The sequence below is a fragment of the Paroedura picta genome, chromosome 10 (genome assembly GCF_049243985.1).
Source record: "Paroedura picta isolate Pp20150507F chromosome 10, Ppicta_v3.0, whole genome shotgun sequence".
Lineage (NCBI taxonomy): Eukaryota > Metazoa > Chordata > Lepidosauria > Squamata > Gekkonidae > Paroedura > Paroedura picta.
The window spans coordinates 51,185,116-51,207,105 of NC_135378.1; the positions used below are offsets into that span (position 1 = coordinate 51,185,116).

Here is a 21,990-nt window from a genome sequence, read left to right on the forward strand (position 1 = left end):
AGCAGCCAGGTTTATAATAGCCACTCTATAAATGAGGTCAAGGGAGGTCAAAAATGCATAATCAGAAACAACTAAGAAACTAATTCTTAGCACTGCAACCCAACACATGCTTTGGGTCAGACTTGTAGTGGAAGATTTATCCTCTACATTATGATGGTCTTCTTACCCTAAACCATGTCAAGTCAGTCATTAACACAGTACTGCATTTTGCCCATCTGAGAACCTTAATAAATATTAAGGCAATATCTACTATATGCACATGAGATTCATTTCCAAATACCAGACTGTTTAAACTATTTAATCTAGATTTCATTCCATTATTTGTTACTTATATCTCACTACATATCAGTATTCAGGTCACTTTAGCATAGTAATTCTGATTTAAGATTTTAAAAATTGGAAATGTCTCAAAAGCATTTTCTGATTTTCTGAAGTACCTGGTTATCAGCTGACATGATTTTTTAAAAGAAGAAAAATCTATTATAAAAGTCAATCAGTTTCTAGTGATAATTTTACTTTCTAGTATCTGTATACTACTGATAATGATATTAAATAGCTTATACTGTTAACTTCTTTGTTAGCATGTTTGACTGAAGTGTGACACAAAACCAAACTTTAGACTGGAAGCTAATTTCACTTCCAGTCCTGGAATGGAATATGGGCCATCTAGCAATCACCTAGTCAACAAGCTGTTTTAAGTTCACAACAGAGACTGTTTTAAGAGGATGCTAAATAAAACTGCAGCAGAGTGGAACAAGAGTATTAAAAATGTGATGAAATTAAAAAAAATATCTCAGAGTATGCTGAAAAGCTGAGGAGAAGAATTCAGCTAATTTTCTGCACATCACATAGTAATTTTTCATTCTCGTGTTAAAATGTTCACTTGGAGTCTTTTATTGCATCTAGTTCTGTTTGAACATCTCTGCATGAAATTAAATAACATCATCTTTGTGCAAACTGAGCATATTTGGGTTTCTGATGCAACTAACTAGAGAATCTCAAGGTTTATTTATTTATAGTTTGATTTATATACCACTCTCTCTCGGACTGTCAAGTCCAACTAAAGGCTCTCAGTGTTTGATTTGTGTTCAGTTTACTACAATGAGACCTGTTTCAGACTATAGATTTAAGATTCTGTGAGGGACATATAAAGAGCCTAAAAGGTACATGTATGTGTCTTTGAAAATCAAGGAATCAATGTTGTCATGCTGAATAGGTTTTGAGGCTTTGTTTTGAGAATCCATAATTAGTTATCTCTAAATACTTTGTTTTTACAGATTGCTAAGTCAAACAATGAAGGATCATCTAGTGAGAGTAGCAAATGAAGCAGAATTTATCTTGAGTAGACAGAGAGCGGAAGATATTCACAGGCATGCTGAATTTGAGGTAAGCCCAAAATCTTCAAACATGAACTACTACTTAGTCCCTATATACTGGAGTTGTAATCAAATGGCTAGGTGGGCTGTTGTAAGTATTTTCATTAACTGTGGAAAGTGGTAGGCACCTGAAACTACACTTTTTAGTAGTCAAGTTGATTACCAACTGACTTGCATTCTCCCATCGTATTGACTCACTTTAGGACAAGGAAGCTCTTCAGTATGAATTGAGATTTTACTGGACCACCATTTTATTCTTATTCCAGGGAACATTTTGAAGGATGCCATATGGATTTAATGTGGTCATTGTTAGCAATGTATATTAATGCACATTTATTACATATTAGTGTTTATAACTTTTGTATTAAAGAGTTTTATATAGCCACATCCCCAATGAACAGTAAATTCCACAAGACAAATCTGTCAGACTCTAAGATTGTAGTGTTAGTAATTTATTTTACAAAATTTATATCCAGATTTTCTGGCAAGTAACTGAAGGCATTAATCAAAACGCATCATAAAATCACATTTTAAAACCATTAAAACCAACAAAACCATACTATTAAAACAATTGGCTGTTTGAATACATATAAAACTATTCTTTAAAAAGCTGCTTAAATGCTGAGCAGGAAGGAAGGATACTGTGGGAAGGCCAAACAAAACAAAGCTGGAAATATAGCAACTGAAGGGGACAAATGAATATTCTTGGAGAGTGAGTTCCAAAGTGAATCCAGTATAACATTTGCTGTATTTTAATTTGTGATATACCTTAAGCTATGGGAGATGCAAAGTATAAATGTTATAATTAATAAATGTGAATAAAATATATATTCTTTCAGTTAAATGCTACAGTATTCTGACTTTATCTATATGATTATGCTGTGAGAATGGTATGCATACTTTATTACTTACTTGGTGGGAATCAATGGTGCCTCTGTTTCATTATAGGAAAATCTCTGTTAGGTCCATTTCTAGTCTTCCTCCTACCTATAGTCACTTTCAGGATTGTAATTTTCATGCCTTTCCTTTACTTGAATGTGTACCTGAAATCTTCCAGTTTACAGAATCCTTTAGAATCATATAATCATAGAGTTGGAAGGGGCCATACAGGCCATCTAGTCCAACCCCAGCTCAACGCAGGATAAGCCCTAAGCATCCTAAAGCATCCAAGAAAAGTCTGTATCCAGCCTTTGCTTGAAGACTGCCAGTGATGGGGAGCTCACCACCTCCTTAGGCAGCCTATTCCACTGCTGGACTAAACTTTACCTTCCAACCAATTTTTATCAACCCTTAGCTATTAGTATTTCAGGTTAACAGTATTTTGTCATGATGTTGTAGACCGCACTGAGCTGACCCATCAGAAGGGCAATATATAAATCAAATGAATGAATGAATAAATAAATATTAATTTATTAATCTCAGTGATGCTACATTATTGCTGATGTGTCATTAAAAATATTTGTATGGAATCACATTTCTCTTTTTGATGCTACATGCAATTAAAGTTGTTGAGTTATAAATTTACCAGTATGATGTTTTAATCCTTCCTTATTTAATATGTTAATATGTTCAAAGACATTGTCCTTGGCTTTCCCTGTTGCATTCTTTATTGTTATTTTTATTTGGTTAAAAATGTGTTGTTGGAATTACATCCATTGGTTTCTGTAGTACAAGCTGGTCTTCATATAAATTTAATCTTCAGCAGTCTTTCATTTGTTTGCATTATCTAATCAAGAAAATGTCTGTAAATGGGAAGTGTTGGCTTAAATCGTAGTATTTTTGTATACTTCAGTTGGGCTGTTATTTAGTGAAGTAGAAACACTTTGAAGACAGCCAGAATTTGCTGGAGCTTATCTGTATAGAGCTTATCTGTATAGACATCGATCTTCTTGCCTAATTACTGAATATCTTGCATCTGGAACTTAGCTGCATCTTGAGTCTTAACATAAAAATTCTCATTTGGTGATGGAGATCATTGTTGATGGAGTAATAATTCAGATTTTGAAGGCAGGAACAAATGCCACACTCACCCAAAGCTGGTTATACCTAGTTGCATGCACAGACTCAGGCTGATTTAACAGGAGAACTCCATTAATGATGGAAATTAGATTTCTGCCCTGGCTCATCTTGGCTTCTCCTTTATAGAACTGATGATAATATCATTGATCCTTGTCCAGTCATGCTTCACCTGTTTAATCCTTCCCCCTCAGTTTTCAAATCAGTCATAAGCAAATATAGTCTACCATATGGATTTAATTGGGACACTAGAATATGGGAGGAAGCCAATGGGAGGGAGCCAATGCAAGTTTAACTTCTGTCTCTCACAGTATTGTAATGCACTTTACATAGAGCTGCCTTTGAAGATGGAACTTCAGCTGGTTCAGAACACAGCAGCCAAATGCTAATTTGGGCACACCATCTTAAAGGGGGCTGCCAGCTTCTGCAGAGAGAATATAATGGCATCAAAATCTCAGTACAGGAGATTTCTGCAAATAACGGCTTGCCAACTGCAGCAGTGTTGCAAAAATCGAGGGTGGAGACAGGAACCATGAGTTGCCTCAGGAGATAGGCACAGTAAACTTCTTGTGATACATTACAGTTAAGATTCATTGTCATACAAACATGACCACCAAATTTAAGAAAATCTCCAAAGTATCTCTTCAGCACAGCCTCTTTTTTTACTGTTGGGAAATCCCTGAAACATTCTTGAGGCTTCAAGAAACCCCAGAAGTGATGTGATTGTGCATAATATGGTTGGGAAGCATAGCTGTGTATACACCCACCGAAGCCCACCCCTTCCCATCACTGGCCATTTTGGGAGAGAAAAAATAATTAACTCCCATCCATTCATGAAACTGTTCCAGGACCTTCATGGAACCCTGGCTGAGAAAGCCTGCTTTAGCAGATGTTTACAAGAGTGCATTCATATTTCCTCTAAAACTCATAGGATAAAGAGACTGAATGGAATTACTGTTAATAAGCAGCATGGCTACATTGATCTCAGTGTGGATAGTAGAAGATACCTTGTAATGATAAAAAGTAGTCTCCATCCCCTTTGCTGACACAAAATGGGTGAGTTCCCTGGAGGGCTAAAGGGGGTTTGCCCTCTCCTGAAAAAAACATTGCTGGATCTGCAGGACACTGCCAGCTACTGCCCAGTTTCACATCTTGCATTCCTGGGAAAGCTGGTTGAGATGGCAACTGCAGACTTGCTCCTGGCATTTTTGGAGGAAACTTCAGCCCTGGACCCATACTAGTCTGGCTTCCATCCTGGCCACACGGTGGAGATGGCACTGGTCACTTTGACAGATTATTTATTTATTTATTTAGAGTTCTATACCGCCCATTTCTTTGCAGCTCTGGGCAGTTCCAGATGATCTCTGATACCAGTTGGATTGGGGTGGTTTGACTATCCTTGTGCTTCTATATCTGTCAGCTGCATTTGATGTGATCGACTACAAGTTGCTAGACCACTGCCTTGCCGGTATGGGGATTAGGGGAAGCCTTCCATGGCTGGTTTCCTTCCTTAAGAACCGGACACAGAGGGCTGCAGTGGGGTAAGAGCTATCTGACCCCTTTGTGCTCCCATATCAAGTACCGCAGGGGGTGATACTCTCCACACACTTTTAAATGTCCATATGCACCCTCTAGCTCAGCTGGTTTGGGGTTTTGGGGTGTCATCAATATGCGGATTGAGCCTCTTGTGGCACAGAGTGGTAAGGTAGCAGACATGCAGTCTGAAAGCTCTGCCCATGAGGCTGGGAGTTCAATCCCAGCAACCGGCTCAAGGTTGACTCAGCCTTCCATTCTTCTGAGGTCAGTAAAATGAGTACCCAGCTTACTTGCTGGGGGGTAAACGGTAATGACTGGGGAAGGCACTGGCAAACCACCCCGTATTGAGTTTGCCATGAAAACGCTAGAGAGCGTTAACTCAAAGGTCAGACATGACTCGGTGCTTGCACAGGGGATACCTTTACCTTTACCTTTTACAATATGCGGATGACACCCAGCTCTATCTCCTGATGAACAACCAGCTGGACTCCCCCTCCCCCTCAGAAACAGTTGCCAGATGTTTGGAAGCAGTGTCTGGATGGCTCAGGCAGAGTCATCTGAAACTCAACCCCTCCAAGATGGAGATCTTCTGGCTGGGTAGAAGGGGGCAGGATCAGGAAGCATGCTTCCACGGCTTGGACAGGGTTCAGCTTATACCTGTATCTGCAGCCAAGAATTTGGAGGTGATCTTTTATGTCTCCTTGTCTATGGAGGCTCAGATCACGAAGGTAGCACAAGCGGCATTTTTCTACCTACACCAGGCCCGACCTGTGCCCTACCTGTCCTCAGAACATTTGGCCACAGTGATCCATGTAATGGTCACTTCCAGATTAGACTTCTGTAACTCGCTCTACATGGATCTTCCCTTGTATCTGACCTGGAAATTGCAATTGGTGCAAAATGCAGCTGCAAGGGGCCTTATGAGGTCATCTTGGAGGGCTCAAGTTCATCCTATGCTGAGGCAGCTGAATTGGTTGCTGGTTGGCTTCTGGATCAAGGTTTTGGTTTTAACCTTCAAGGCTATACATGGCTTGGGTCCCACCTATCTGAAGGACCACTTATCTCCTTATGCTCCCTGGAGAGCCCTTCACTCTGTGGGTGTGCATCTTCTGGTTGTCCCTGACCCCCAGGAAGTATGCCTGGCCTCAACCAGGACCAGCACCTTTTTGGTTCTGGCCCTGACCTGGTGGAATGGGCTCCTGGGAGAGCTGAGGACCCTGATGGAGCATTCATGGTTCCACAGGGCCTGCAAGATCGCGCTCGTCTACCAGGCATTTGGTTGAGGTTGGGTTAGTAAGATTGAGTCCCTCCTCCTACAGCCCTGTAGCCCCATGGCCATATATCATCTGTGAACATTTTCCAGAGCAGCGGTGACTGCTATTGGCACAGAAGATGAGGAGATGGCACAGAGGATGATGTAGATTGTGGATTATATGCTGCCAATATTGGTTCATGTACTGGGGGGTTTATCTGGTTTTTAATGTTTTTATGTAAACCACCACAAGCTGGCCAGACCAAGAGTAGCAGTCAATAAATACAATAATAAATAAAAATAAAATAAAATGTTGTGACATTTAATATGTTGCTGAAATGATAGTTCATTCCTCCTTGGAAAGGAAAAAACAGTTTTCAATATCATATCTGATCTTAGTGAGAAAGGATCACTGAATGTTCTTTGGAGGTAAGGAAGGCATCCTTGCTAGAGTCTGTCTTAAAATGTCCAGCCTAAAAATGATTATCATAACAGTTTCTTATTCTTTGTTCACTATTCCCTTTTAGGTTTTTCTTCACTAAGGTTATTTTTTCTCATTTAGACCATTTATGCACTGGAGGTTTCATGCCGGTCTGCAGGCTGGAGTTTTAGTCGTAGCAGGTTGCCCCCCCTCTTCCTGCACCCACATGGTGGAGCATTTGTCCTGGTGCGCCTCATCCACCCCCGATTTGTGCTCCTGCATGGGAGCCATGGCACTGAAGTTCCCAGTGTATAAACAGTCTTATTCTAGCCCCCTGGTTACAACCTGGTTACAAGTTATTGGAGAGTAGTAATACACAATGGAGACACACAATGCCAGTGCTCTCCCAGCTGCACTTGATCCAAATTGGATCAGGTTCAGGCTTTTGGTATTAAGCTTTAAAGCCCTAGATGGTCTGAGACCAGCATATCTGCAAGTCTGCCTCTTTCATGATGCTTCCCGTAGAGTGTTAAGATCATCTGTCCAGAACCCACTCATGCTCCCCAGTGCAAAAAAAATTGATCTCAACCAGGCTCATGACCCTTTTGGATTTAGCCCCAGCCTAATGAAATGCCCTCCTCAAAGAGATCTGCGGGACCTTAACCAGTTCTGCAGGGCCTGTAAAACAGAGCTGTTCCACTGTCATATGGTTGAGGCCAGAAAGAACATTAAGAACTGCTGTCCTCGGTGCTGAAATAGTGGGAAGTTTTGCCTCTGCAGTGATCTGGAACCCCCTCTCCCAAGTTCAGTTAAATGGGGGCTGATGCAATGTATGAATATTTTCTAATGATTATAATCACATTTTATGTGATTGATTGTTTTAACCTGTGTAGTTACCTGCCCTGACTACACAAAAGGGCAAGCTACAGAAATAAAGATTTATTTATTTAGAAGTCAATTGTAAGTGGCATATGGCTCTGAACTAGAAGAAGGATATGGGGAGTTATTGCCTTTAATAGACATGCATTTTACTTGTTTGTATTGTTCTAGAAGAGAATGAGAATAGGTAATTTACTGTGTTGTCAAAATCATTATTGTGGTTACAAGAATCTTACTGGTTGTTTTTTGGCTGCCATGTAGTCATTCTGTTCATAAAACAGCAAGTGTACAGAAAGTCCAGTTTCTGTTATGAACCTTTATTGTGTTTTCCTTATTGTTGGCATATTTCTGATAAGATTTTGATGGACTCCATTTCTGTAGCTTGGAATAACTCTGTTGGTACCCTGTTTGTTTTGTTTCTCCTAATGCTCTCAGTGCAACGTTCACTTCACTTTCTAAAACTGTAAGTTCTTCCTCAAAGGATTCTTTTTGGCCTAGATTGGCCTTCTTCAGTGGTCAAAGCAATAGCATTATTACCTGTCCCCTGACATAGTAATATACCATTCTTTCATCATAAATTGACCAAGATTATTACTATCTATTCACAAGGAAAAGAATGTTAATCATAAACCTCATTCTTAAGAATGTACAACCATGGTAAGATATCTTTGACTTTTATACAATCAATTGTCTACTTTTCTCACTTGGTCAGAAAAGTTCTGTAAAGCCAGGAGCCAATAGTGGTACATCTGATTGAAACACAGAAAATACGTTGGGCAGAGTCAATATCAGTTTTGGATGTCATTATAGATTGACAATGATATCTCAGGCTGTTGTATCTGTTTTTAACCAGTGTGAAATAAATACATACATTTTCATAATAAGTGTCATGTATATGTTAAATTTTAAATTTAGACAGTACTATATGACCTGTAGAGCCTCTTGTGGCGCAGAGTGGTAAGGCAGCCGTCTGAAAGCTTTGCCCATGAGGGTGGGAGTTCAATCCCAGCAGCCGGCTCAAGGTTGACTCAGCCTTCCATCCTTCCGAGGTCGGTAAAATGAGTACCCAGCTTGCTGGGGGGTAAACGGTCATGACTGGGGAAGGCACTGGCAAACCACCCCGTATTGAGTCTGCCATGAAAACGCTAGAGGGCGTCACCCCAAGGGTCAGACATGACTCGGTGCTTGCACAGGGGATACCTTTACCTTTACCTTTATATGACCTGTATGTTTATGTTTTTCTTAACGTTTAGGTACTTAGTTCAATTTGCTTTGGGTTAAGTTTTCTACCCTTTTTTCAGTTAGAATTTAAACTCCTTATGGTATTGCTATCAGTTTCATTGACACATGCACACTTCCTCACCACATTAAGGTGTGTTTTCAAGAAGAGTCCTTTAAACTACGCTCCGCCATTTCCAACGGGCTGGTGATCCCTGGCCCCAAAGAAGCATGCCTGACCTCTGGCAGAGCCTGAGCTTTCTCTGTCTTGTCCCCCACCTTGTGGAATGAGCTCCCAGAAGAGTTCAGGGCCCTGCCAGAGCTAACTCAGTTCAGCAGGGCCTGACAAATGGAGCTCTTCCACCAGGCATTAGATTGTAGTCGATTGAACCAGCAACCATCTACTAGGCCCCCAGACACACTCCCCCTTCCTGAACTGAACATATCTTGGGGTTATAGTTAATATGGTAATGTTACTATGTTAGCTATGTTATGAATTATTATGCTACTATTGTTACTACTGTTTTTCATTTGATACTACTCTGAATTATAATGTGCTTACCTTCTAGTTTCCTGTGTTATATGTAAACTGCCCTGAGCTGCAAGGGGAGGGATATATTTATAAATATAATAAATAAAATAAAAAACTAATATTATTTTAATATGTTACTATGTTTTAAAAATATCAGTTGCTATCCCTACCCTTCAATTTCTCATATTATGTAACAAGGAGATCAACCATAATATTAGTGTATATAGCATTCTGCTTTAAAAAGTGCCAGATGTTTTGTGGTATGGACCCCACACTTTTTATATTTATTATACAGATTATCAAGCATCTCTATATTTTAGCACATTAATAACTTGTTTTTAAAATAGATGTTGAAGGCATATTTGTGCTGAACAGTGGTCAGGTTCTAAAGGTCATCTTTGTTGGTCTCAGGATTCAAGCTGTGCATTGTTTAATAAGCTGTCTGCACTTCATCTAGAGCTAGTTACCCGCTTCTGCAAACAGAGATGTTTTCAGATATCCTGGTGTCATTTTGTGCTTGTGGAATAGCAGGCAGGTTTCATTCGTTACATGAAACAGTCAAGGGCTTGAAGACAGCCCTGTGCAGATGAAATATACATCTTTTTTAGCTCATTGCCTGATAATCATTGAAGTGAGACGAAAGTGACAACTTATACTCTGGTTTTATGCAGACATGCCATGACTGATATGGCCTCACTTGAATAGGTGAACTGCTTCCTATTTTGGAGCAATAGTATATTCTATCCTCAGCACCCTTTAAACATTTTTTTTTCATGCAAAAAGAACTGAACTAGTATAACAAGAATCTGTGATAATTTTTTCTGAAAATTCTGTTTCTGTCTGGGCTGACCACTATTTATTATTTCTCTCTTTGTTACTTACATCTTTGAGCTATCTAGGTCAGGTGTTGGCTGACACTTCTTGATCTGATTCTGCCTTGACTCTCTGATATCTCAGTGTGATGGCTCAAGGGGTTTAATTACATCACCCTGAATTTAAACAAAGAGTTACTGAAAACACAACATTTCTGCTATATTTAGTGTGATGCAGCGGTAAAAAAGGCAAATGCCATTTTGGGCTGTATCAACAGAGGCATCACATCAAAATCACAAGATGTCATAGTCCCATTGTATACGGCACTGGTCAGACCACACTTGGAGTACTGTGTGCAGTTCTGGAGGCCTCACTTCAAGAAGGACGTAGATAAAATTGAAAGGGTACAGAGGAGAGCGACGAAGATGATCTGGGGCCAAGGGACCAAGCCCTATGAAGATAGGTTGAGGGACTTGGGAATGTTCAGCCTGGAGAAAAGGAGGTTGAGAGGGGACATGATAGCCCTCTTTAAGTATTTGAAAGGTTGTCACTTGGAGGAGGGCAGGATGCTGTTTCTGTTGGCTGCAGAGGAGAGGACACGCAGTAATGGGTTTAAACTTCAAGTACAACGATATAGGCTAGATATCAGGAAAAAGTTTTTCACTGTCAGAGTAGTTCAGCAGTGGAATAGGCTGCCTAAGGAGGTGGTGAGCTCCCCCTCACTGGCAGTCTTCAAGCAAAGGTTGGATACACACTTTTCTTGGATGCTTTAGGATGCTTAGGGCTAATCCTGCGTTGTGCAGGGGGTTGGACTAGATGGCCTGTATGGCCCCTTCCAACTCTATGATTCTATGATTCTATGATTTATTGGAAGTAGAAGAAAAGGCATAGGTTTTTTCAGTAATCCCATGTTCCTTTTGATCACATAGACCTAAAAATGTGCTTGAGCTTGCCTTAATACTTGGAAAGTAACATTATACTTTTAAAAATGGCTTCCAAGGAAGAAGTAGGAGGGGAAACTGGTTGGTTAACTTGCATCAGTCATGAGCAAAGATGATGGCACCATAAATCCATACATAGCAGATGGCTAAAAGAAATAATTATCTTTGAATTTAAACAGCTCATCCTCAGAGGAACATCTTAGGAATCAAGGTATAAGGCTGTCATGCCTGTTACAGGAAGCTAGGATGAGGTGAGAGATGTGAGCTTCTGTTACGTTTGGAGCTCATACCTAACCAATATGAAGATACATTGAATCAGCATGTAGAGCAGAACAAATTTAGTGTCCAGTGGTACCTTTAAGACCAACAAAATTTTGTTCAAGGTATGAGCTTTCGTGTGCATGCGCACTTCCTCAGACACAATGTTGTGCATGCACACAAAAGCTCATACCTTGAAAAAAACCTTTGTTGGTTTTAAAGGTGCCACTGGACTCCAAATTTGTTCTGCTGCTTCAGACCAACATGGACCAACCCATTGGAATATTATCAGCATGTAGAGCAATTTATAAACCTTTGTAAGTGATATATTTTCATATATGATAACCCAAAGTTTATGTGAAACTTGTCATACTTGCATCTTAAATATATACAATATAACTTGCACAAGGAAACCACCTAAGCTTGGATAAATAGATTGCTGCACCAGTCTATGGGTGAGTAGTGAGTGGCCAGTCCATTTTATAGTAATGCTAACCACTTCTGTTTGAAATGTTGCAATTAAAAAGAAAAGACATGATCTTAGGTTGTTAAGAGAGGTGTTTTACTAAATGCTAAGCATAGATGATTGTATTTTCTGTGATGATGTTACTAAAATCATGCATTAGCCATTAGCCATAAATTGCAAAAGTTCATATTCTGATTATTGGCAGTTTGTCCATTTAACTGGGAAACTCATCTGACTTTCCTTCTTTGTTGTAAATCATATCAGGCAGCTAACTTCTCTGCATGGTTTCCCTCCAATAATTAAATCTAGCATTTCCAGCTGGTGTAAAATTTGTTGCCCTTTTCTCTTCAGTTATGTTTCTTCATGCATATAACTTGGGCTTCTCTATAGCTTTAATTTTCACTCTGTGTCAATTTGTAGGCAATAGTTAAGCAGCAATAAACTATACACATTTTATTTTATGGCTCCTGTGGAATATGAATGTTAATGTAAATAAGTCTTGGTTGATGCAAAAGGCACAAGAAATGTGTAAGAACTGGTTAGTTTTCTTACCAATAAACAATTTGATATTACTCTTCACTTTCTGCTGAAGAGCAAATCTGCTTGTTTTATTATCGGTTCAGTTATTGGATAGCCTATGGATACTCATTCTTATTCATGCACACAAATTCACATATTCTATTTTGTGACCAAAGTAGTCCTAATATAGAGTCTCTTGTGGCGCAGAGTGGTAAGGCAGCATACATGCAGTCTGAAGCTTTGACCATGAGGCTGGGAGTTCGATCTCAGCAGCCAGCTCAAGGTTGACTCAGCCTTCCATCCTACCGAGGTCGGTAAAATGAGTACCCAGCTTACTTGCTGGGGGGTAAACGGTAATGACTGGGGAAGGCACTGGCAAACCACCCCGTATTGAGTCTGCCATGAAAACGCTAGAGGGCGTCACCCCAAGGGTCAGACATGACTCAGTGCTTGCACAGGGGATACCTTTACCTTTACTCCTAATATAAATCAAAGGACTAGTAAAAATGATCTCTTTTAGGAACAACCAAATATACCAGACAACCATGAGACAAAACTACTTTTCTAGCATCAATAGCGCTTGATTGAATAGAGCATGGAACGATAGATGTCAGTCAGTCAAATGCATTTGTGTAACCCGAGGCCATTACAAAATACTTTTGAAAAATTGCCCCAGTTAGAAGGATAAAATGGTACAATGATAACTGTATAACACTGCGAGTGAAAGGTGCATAGCATTTGAGACTGAAATGCTGAAACAATAAGACAAACAATGAGTGGTTCTAATTATCAGGAGCAAGAATTTGACTGTGAAGGCCTCTTGATTTTTGAGTGACAAAAGGAATGAAAGGCTTGCTTAAAAAGAAGGGGAAATAAAAGAACAATTAGATTCAGTAGTCATAAATCATTGGGACCAGATGAGTTATGGTAACTATATCATTGATGGGTTGAATTGCCTATGATCTGACTATACTTGGATAAATAGTCCAAGACCAGAGTTCCTTAAAGGCCACTTGCTTCTATGATCGTGAGTGCAGTATAAATATATTGAGGCCTTTAGTTTAACACTGAGGAAGAATACTGGAGCGAGATGGCTTTTTCAAAAGAAATAATTCATAAAAAGGGATAAAACATGTCATCTCATTATGGTCTCTCGCTGCTGCTTAACAGCTGTGAAGAAGAAAGAGAAGAGAGAATGAGCAGACAGGAAGCTCACTGAGGTATTGGATTAGGCAAGGAGAGCTCTTCTTTTCTTCCTCTCCCTTTAAAAAAATTATCCCCATCTTCCATTTTCCACAGGTCAGCTTCTGAGTAGTACCAGATCTGATGTTGCTTGAGAAGCAGTATGACATTATAGCACAAGCTTCTTCTTCCACCCCAAAGTTCTCCTCTTAAGGATATAATAATCATTGTTTCTTTATATAACAACTATATACTTGCAAACTATGAAAAGGGTTTATTTTTAATTGAAGGTAAAACAAGCTTTTGCATGTTTATAAAAAATAAAGCTACCCTGTCACAATACACTTCTGGGGAAATGGTGCATATCTTTTCATTTGAATGAGAAAATTTTGTAAGCTCCGGTTTCCCTGATAAAATCAAATCAGTGAAGGGTGCAACTTGGAGATTTGTTTATTTAACACTGATCTCAGAAAGGGCTCCCATCAGTGGAAAAGACTGTAAACTTCACTGGATGACATCAGCTTCTCTCCCAAATGCTTGGTCTTATCCTTATCCATGGTTCCTCTATATATTTGTGAAACAGCCTGGGGGGTGGAACGTGTCCGGCTGTCCAAGTTGGAATAAGGCCAATAGCATTGCTGGCTGCATCCTGATTCGCCCTGCCCCTACAGTTCCCGCCCTCCCTCCCTGGATGCTAGCCACATTCCTCTCAGACACACCAGAGACAGAGAGAGAGACACACACACAACCGTGCCAGACCGAACACAAGCCCTCATTCTCTCCTATTGCTCCTGTCACAAGGGAGGCAGAGAGAGACACAGAGAGAGCTGCCCTGAGCTGCTGACAGAGACACAGAGAGAGCCACCCCTGCTGTGACGGAGGGAGAGACAGACAGACAGAGACAGCCGCCCCAAACTGCACACCAGCCTTCCTTCCCTCCTACAAACCTGCTATGCCTCCTGCTGTGAAGCACACCAAGAGAGATGCAGGGAGAGGAAGAGCGAGAGACACAGAGATCTGCACCTCCCAGTGTCCCCTGGGTCCTAGTGCCCATTGCATTCCTGCCTGCAATGGGCTTTCTTGTTAGTTGTTTTATAATTCTGTAATCCTAGCCCTATTGCTTTACTTGCATGGCTTTATATTGTGCAATCCGCCTTATGTCTCAGCAAGAAAAACTGGCTGTAAATAAAGTTTAAAAAGTAAAGAAATTGAATTCTAGAGATCCAAGATGGGGTGCACTTTAGGGTATCTTCTTTTTGACTAATCTAAACTTCCAGGGGTGATGCTGACAGGGGATTCTTCTATTTAAATTGTACACTTCACTTTACGTGGGGAAGGATAGATGCCTAAGATTACCCTATTTTATCCTTCAATGGTTCTGTGATTTTGGTTAGAATAAAAGACAATGACTGATCAAAGACACCTAAGTTTCATTACTGAGCAGCAATTGGAATACAAGTTGCTCTGGTTCAAATCTAATACTCTGATAGATATACTGCCTCAGTACATGACACAGATTTAGTATACTATAGTTAGATTGTCAGGCATAGCTTTCAGGAGTGGGGACACGTGGACTGGGGTGACAGCATAACATCTCTTCCAGGAAATCTGGAGGTGACACCTCTTTAGGAATCCTCAGAATTTTAATGATAAAACCATAGTATTTCTGGCAATTCCTAGAAAGTGATGTCACTTCCAGGTTTTCCCCAGGACCGACAGCACCTGATAACCATTTACAAAAATAATTTATGTCACCACTCTAAATAATGGTGAAAAACAGGAGCCAGGGTTTGGCAACCTGGATATAATAAAGAGTTTGATTTCCTTGGTTTCCTATAGGGCTTTTTTTCTTGATCTGTCTGTCTGTTACTGAGAAATAGGTATTCTATATTAGATCACTTTGAAAAGAAAGGCCTTCCCTGAAGGCCTACTTGATATGTTTCAGTCTCCTCCTAGCTGAACCTATACTCCTACCTTGTGTTTGTAATGTTGATGCCTTCAGTGTCATTGCACTGTGGTACCAATAAAATTAACTTGCTGTATGGTTTGGTCAAGGTCCCACTAGAAGAAAATCCAAATAGTAGTCCTACTAGCACTTGAAATTATGATTAATTTGCGATTAACCAGAGTTATTTGTTGAAGCATTGTTGCTATACCTGGGCTTTTGTAATCTGGTAGGCCTTTTCCCTTTCTCCATGATTCTTCTCTGAAGTACTTTGCATCATCAGCAGGTTTTTGATTCATCTGCTATCCATTTCCTCCATCATATCCCTCAGCCCAGGCGCCATCTCCAGTGGCACTTGAAAAAAAGCTGAGCAGATTCTTTCTCAGACTTCTGCTTCTTCTTTTCTATTTGTTTCCTTTTGTGAAACAACAATATAATGTATATAATATTTAGTACACATCTACAGTGTTAGCTGCTTCAAATGCTTTTTAACAGGATAGCATTAGGTTCATTTTTTACGTCACTAACCTTTTAAATTAAAAATAATATATTGTTTAAATATAGCATGCATTAACAGATTGTGTAAATATAACTTGAATGACCTTTTTGTTTATAGAAATCTACAGGAGGTCTATTCTGTGCATATCATATTCTCTTAACATTTAAAAATGGAGGTAACAAAATGGCTGGTCAAATAGGTTTTAATTCCAGTCAATGGTCCGTCAGTATTTATAATGCCAAAATTACTAGAAACATAAATGTCTTTAGATTCTTCTATCAAGCCATGAAGAAGTGAATTATTGAAAAGATAAAAATAAATTTGTTTGCTTTCTGTCAGAGTTCATATCCACAGCCAACCTTGATAGAAGACCAGAATGATTTAGACAAGTTTGCTTTGGAGATTCATAACATATGCTTGCTAGACAGAATTGAGTTATCTGTGCTCTGGAGAGTAAGTTATTGTAGCAGGAGCTGACAGAGATGAAGATAACTGAGGGAAATTCAATTACCTTTTAGTGTTTTCTTTCTAATAGGATTCTTAATGTGAAAAAGATCCTTAGATGATGCACCTCTGTTGCCTGGTGAGATCTACTGTGATACGTGCTTCCAGAATAAAGTGAACTTTCCTCTCTAGGCCGTCATTAGGAATGAAACATGTGGCTGCTTTTTAAAAGTATTAAATTTAAGGGATTAGATCAAACAAATTGTCAGCTGCAGACCATATATATGTGTGTGTGTGTGTGTGTGTGTGTGTGTTTAAGCATGATTGTAAAATGTACTGCATTTTATACATTAGATACCTATGAAATTCAATGATTGCATGTTGCTTTGCTAATCTTATAGCGCTGACATGATTGTATTCTTTTCTTGTAGCCTTTTTCATAGATTTCAACTGTATTCAGTGGTGGGTCTGAAATTGGTTTGTGTTAAGCCATCTACATTCCCTCTGAAACAATAGCAGTTCTGTTTTTAATCTTTTAAAATATGAAATACTACCTAAAATACTGCCTGAATAAGGATCTTTCTTCTGTATTAGTTTCAGTTTTTTGAGTTTGTAATTAAATATTTTACCTCAGATTTCTCAAACCCAGAATAAAAATCAAGGAGGATCATGGTGGTGTAGTTGGCCTTCATAAATGTTCTGGTGCTTGGGAAACCTATTTTGACAGCATAACTGACACTACAAGATTTCTGTCAGCTTTTTTCTCTTTATGGCATTGCTCTGCTAAAAGAGATGGAGAGGAACTTAATGTGGGGATTAACATAATGCCTGAGGAAAAGCCTGCATTCATATATCTGTTCAGCATCACCCTGTCTTCCTATTTTGAACTTAGCTTTATTTAACAAGGTCTTGTTCCTCCTCATGTGTGAAAATGTTTGTGATATCATAGAGCTATATTTGATGAGTATTTAAGTATTTTTTTCCAAGTAACTTGGCCATTTTTGTTTTAAACTTCTCCTTTGTCAATAACCTGACTGCTAAGGAGAGGTGCATGTGTGTAGAATGCTCAATGTTCTAACTTTCTAGGCAGTGAACTGTGGACTGTTAACAAAACTAACACATTTTGGTCTACTATGTATCTGAGGTATAAAGCCTCTGATTTTCATATCATTTTGATTACATTGATTTGTGCTGCATTGGCCAGTTTAAAATCCATCTCATTGGCTTACAAATCATTGCTAATAATGTTGGTTGGCTAAATTTTGATCCCACTCAAAAGTTCAGTAAAAGTTTGTTCCAATTGACTAGATTTTATCTCTGGACTTCTAGTTGAAACATGCTGTTTATGTAGTGAATTCTTGGTAGTTGTTATTTCTTTACTGTGAAATATCAAAACTCATTAGGCAGTATAAAAAATGACCTATTTTGCCATTTTTAAATCTTTTCCCATTTTTAGAAGTATTTGATTTTTTAAAGCTTTAAGATTTGTCCATTCTGATTTTCATTTTAATAAATGTTCTTCTACTTTTTAAATTGTGATTCTGGATCTTGAACATTTTGATCCTTCACAGATTCCTTTAGTCATATTTTCAGAGTTAAACTCAGGAAGTCTTCCCCCCCCCCTTCTATAATCAGATTAATCCTGGGTACTTTTAAGAATCCAGATACTTTCTCAAGGCAGCTTGGTGGTGGTAGAACATAACTATGGTGTGGCAGGTGAGAGTGTGAGAGCAGTATAAGAATGTATATTCCTTTCAGTGTTCTAACCTGATTGACTTGATGAATACATGATGCCCTGAGAGAAGCCAATAATATGATTAGGTGTAATTCAATTATGATGAACACATTCACAATCTGTTTTCGTAAGTAACAGTTTTCTTCTTCCAAAAGCTCTGTATATAGTTTAGTGTAATAAATTATAATTTGTGAGATTTGCTACCAATGTCATAAAGTAGGGTCCCCCCCCCCATTTGTTGGAGGCACAGATGTGAAAATACTGTCTTTTTTTTCCCTTACAGAAATAGTTAGATTTTTAATTTGTTCACAAGATACAATTTTTAGAATTTGGTTTTGTATTTTGGTCTTTGGAATATACTGCTGTGTTCCTTTCATAGGCTAAATTCTTTAAAATGAACAAATGTTTTAAAAATTAACAAATGTTTTGGGATTTTTTAAGTAGGGAAAAATCTGGTAAGAGGCAAAAGCCTATTTGACAAATACAGTGCATTGTAGTTCTTAATAACTACAAAGACTGGTTTCCAAGACCAGTAAGGAAAATCCATCCATCCTCCAGGTAGCCTTCTTTCAGCAGAAAAGCCATTTATATGGAGGAAATTTCCTTAGATTGGAGGCAAAAAAGGAAAAATGAGATGTAAATATTTTAATAAATTTCTCAGGAAAATGTTAGGCTAGGGATATCTACTTCAGTTGAGTGGTTTTAAGCATACATCTAGTAATCAATATGGCTCTCTACCATTTTTTCTTTTGCAGCCATAATGCATTTAAGATGTGAGGGTTTTTTTCCATTATGCCTTTTATGATGCATTAGCAGAGTGTTGTTTAAGATGAGATACAGAGTACTCATGCCATGTAAGTTACAAAGGCTAGTGGTAGTGAGAGTTCACAAAGAACTACAAAAGTGCCACTTCAGTGGATTTGCCCAAAACCTTGCTGGAGAATGAAGGAAAATTGACACTCCCTGTCTTCCTTGTAAATATTTAAGACTGCATATCTAAATTCACCTTTGAAATCTTTCTTATAGATTTTCAAATGTTACTGAAATAATCTCTAGACACAGTTAAGGGTGTTTGAATACCTACCAGTTCAGCTCACCTGCTCTTTGCAAGTTCTGAACAGAAAGCTAATTAATAATCAGTTTGCTGGTTGTGTGTAGTTTCACACTGTTCATCATTTCAGGCATTCAAATATTACAGTGCAGTGTATTGAGCCACTGGTATTATTGCAGATACACTTTGTCACAGAGCCTGATAGCAGTCTTATTTTTCCCCCTCTTCCATACATCTGTTATATGGTTCTTAGCAACTAATGGATAAATAAGTGGCGATCAAATCAGTCAGCTAGCAATCATAATTAAATATATTTATTTTGCTTAATGGTTATTTAATTCAATGTTACCAATAGTATTTGTGCATGTACTCTTTTGCAAAATCTTACCAGTGGCATAGTTTCCACCTTTCTTCATTTAATGACCTGATCCAGCTATCCCTGACCATGATTAGACTTGATCTTGCCTGCTGAACAGATGGAATAGACTTCACCAGGCAAGGAAACGAAACTCCATATCTAGCCACAGTGACATGTGGACTGTACTTTAATTGTTTTCCTTTCAGTGCAGTTGTTTGCACTAGTATCCTGGAGTTGTATATGATGAATCTAAAATTAATAGAGTTTGTGATCCCTTGTAAAACATTATTCAACTTGGGGAATGAGAGTCATTGGATCTATCCCTCTATTGGATCTATCCCTGTATTGGATCTATCCCTGATTCTTCATTGTTCATCTTGAACAAAATCTCTAATGCATTGGGAACAACTGGGAAAAATACAGAGGTATGCCCAAATCTGGTTTGGGAAAATTTTGGAGATTTGGGTGTGGAGCCTGGGGAGGGACCTCTTTAGTGCATAATGCCATAGAATCCAACTTTCAAAGCAGTCGTCATCTCCAGGGACATCCGCTGGATTCCAGGAGATGTTCAGGCCGCATCTATAGGTTGGCAATAAAAAGAAACTCACCATGTTTATACAGTCATGTTATAGAATAGAATTTTAGAAATAGTATGGAAATAATATAGAAAATATTACTCCTTATATGTTCTAAGGTAAAGGTATCCCCTGTGCAAGCACCGAGTCATGTCTGACCCTTGGGATTTTCATGGCAGACTCAATACCAGGTGGTTTGCCAGTGCCTTCCCCATATATATGTTCTAAAGACAGGATAATAAGGTGATACTTGAAGTGCCAACAAAAATACTTTTTTCTTGTTTGATTTATGAGTATTTTTTTTACCATTCTCAGTTTCATGTATAAAAAAATGTTTTTTCATTCTGAATATAGGATTTTTCAGGTGTGGTAAATTATTGATCCTAGACTTTCTAATCATAATTATAAAATAAAATGTTAAAATACTCCTTTTTGGGAGATTTCTTTTAACTAGAATACCCCTGGTCTTCTAAAAACTGGATATGCTATGAGATCACAACAGTTTTGGTAACAAATAACCTGAAAGACAGTTAATTTATATGCAGATTCTGAATCTCCAGATCCGTTAAGGGCTGGATAAATGATGATGGGGGGAGGAACTGCAGGTTGCAGAGATGAAAAGCCAATACATTGCATCCACTCCATTAAAACAAGAAGAAATAGAAAAGATACCTTGATAAGTGTTCTGCCTGTGTTAACCTTGATGGCTATTATCGGGGGAGGGGAAAGGGGGCATGCTGCTATATCTATTTCATTGGCTTAGCCTTTTTCATGCTGAGAGAAATCAATACTTTCAGTCGTTGGCTGACAGAAGCATCACTTCAGAATTGAAGGTGGCTGTCAGACATTGTCATTGGTTGACTTTTGTTTGCTATTGAGGTTTTAAGCTTTCATTTTTCTAAGTCTTATTCAGGAGCTTTGGAAGATTTCCCTGGGTGGCATTTTTAGTCCAGACTTTAAACTGGAGGTTAGAGGTCAAGTGCAAAAAACCTTATGAAAGAACACAAGAGCTGGTTCCATTTACTAAAATGTGTGCTACTGATAAGAATTTGCATTTACAGGTGATATGTTTGTTTTTCCTCAGATTTCTTTTTGTTTTTTTCAATGACATTCAAAAGGAAATATGTTCTAGATCTTAGCATTATGTAACACAGCACAATAATGTTGCATGTTATCCAGTTATATGAGAAAGAGAAAAATGTAACTAATGTATATAGGGAAGGCGTTGTCTTATTTTCCCTTAAATAGATTTGATTTGATTACATTTATAGAACCACCCCTCTTGGCACAGCCAAGAAGTGCTACATTGTTTTCCAGGGACTATGAATATTATATCTCAGAGACTAACAAACAAACTGGTTTTATTTTATCCTCCTTGCTGATTCTCAATTCATTTGGGCTGTTCTCATTGTTTAATATATCTGTCATATATTTTAAACCTTACATATTATATGTGATGTAGCACTTTTAGACAATTATGGTGGCACGGACATCAAACTAATGAACTGATTAATAGTTCCTTTTGAAATTTAATGTCACTATGAAAATATGACATCTGACTGGGGTAAATGTTATTTACCTAATGTCAAGTTATGTTTTGAACAAGATAGGCACCAAATAGCTACATCATCTGGGAAATAATGTATGTTTAGCTCAGCTAAGGTTATCTACTATTCCCCTTCTCTGTTATCCAGAGTCAGGGATACTTTAGTGAAGAGGTTTTTTGAGAGAAGCAGGATCTTGCATGATTTTATTTGAAACATTCACTTGACATTCTCTTGTATTCCTTACAATTATAAGGATTTTATAAGAAATAGAAAGTGATCTTCTTTGCTTGCTGATCAATGCCGTTTTTATTGGGAGGATGGCTTTTATGCCTGATGTTCAACAAACTCAACCTACCCATTTTCTTTCAGAAGGTCTTGCTCAGATCAGTGAAACTGTCACAGCAGAGGATAATGGGAAATAGAGTCC

General features: G+C 38.5%; 1 protein-coding gene across 4 annotated transcripts in view; it reads left to right on the top strand.

The window, feature by feature from the left end:
- LRBA (LPS responsive beige-like anchor protein) overlaps window positions 1-21,990 on the top strand; it is a 414,817-nt gene that overhangs the window by 141,747 nt on the left and 251,080 nt on the right. For all 4 annotated transcript variants that reach the window (XM_077300118.1, XM_077300120.1, XM_077300119.1 and 1 more), the window contains exon 36: window positions 1,278-1,386. In XM_077300118.1, coding sequence (XP_077156233.1) covers window positions 1,278-1,386 — 109 coding nt within the window. The remainder of the gene's footprint in view (window positions 1-1,277; window positions 1,387-21,990) is intronic.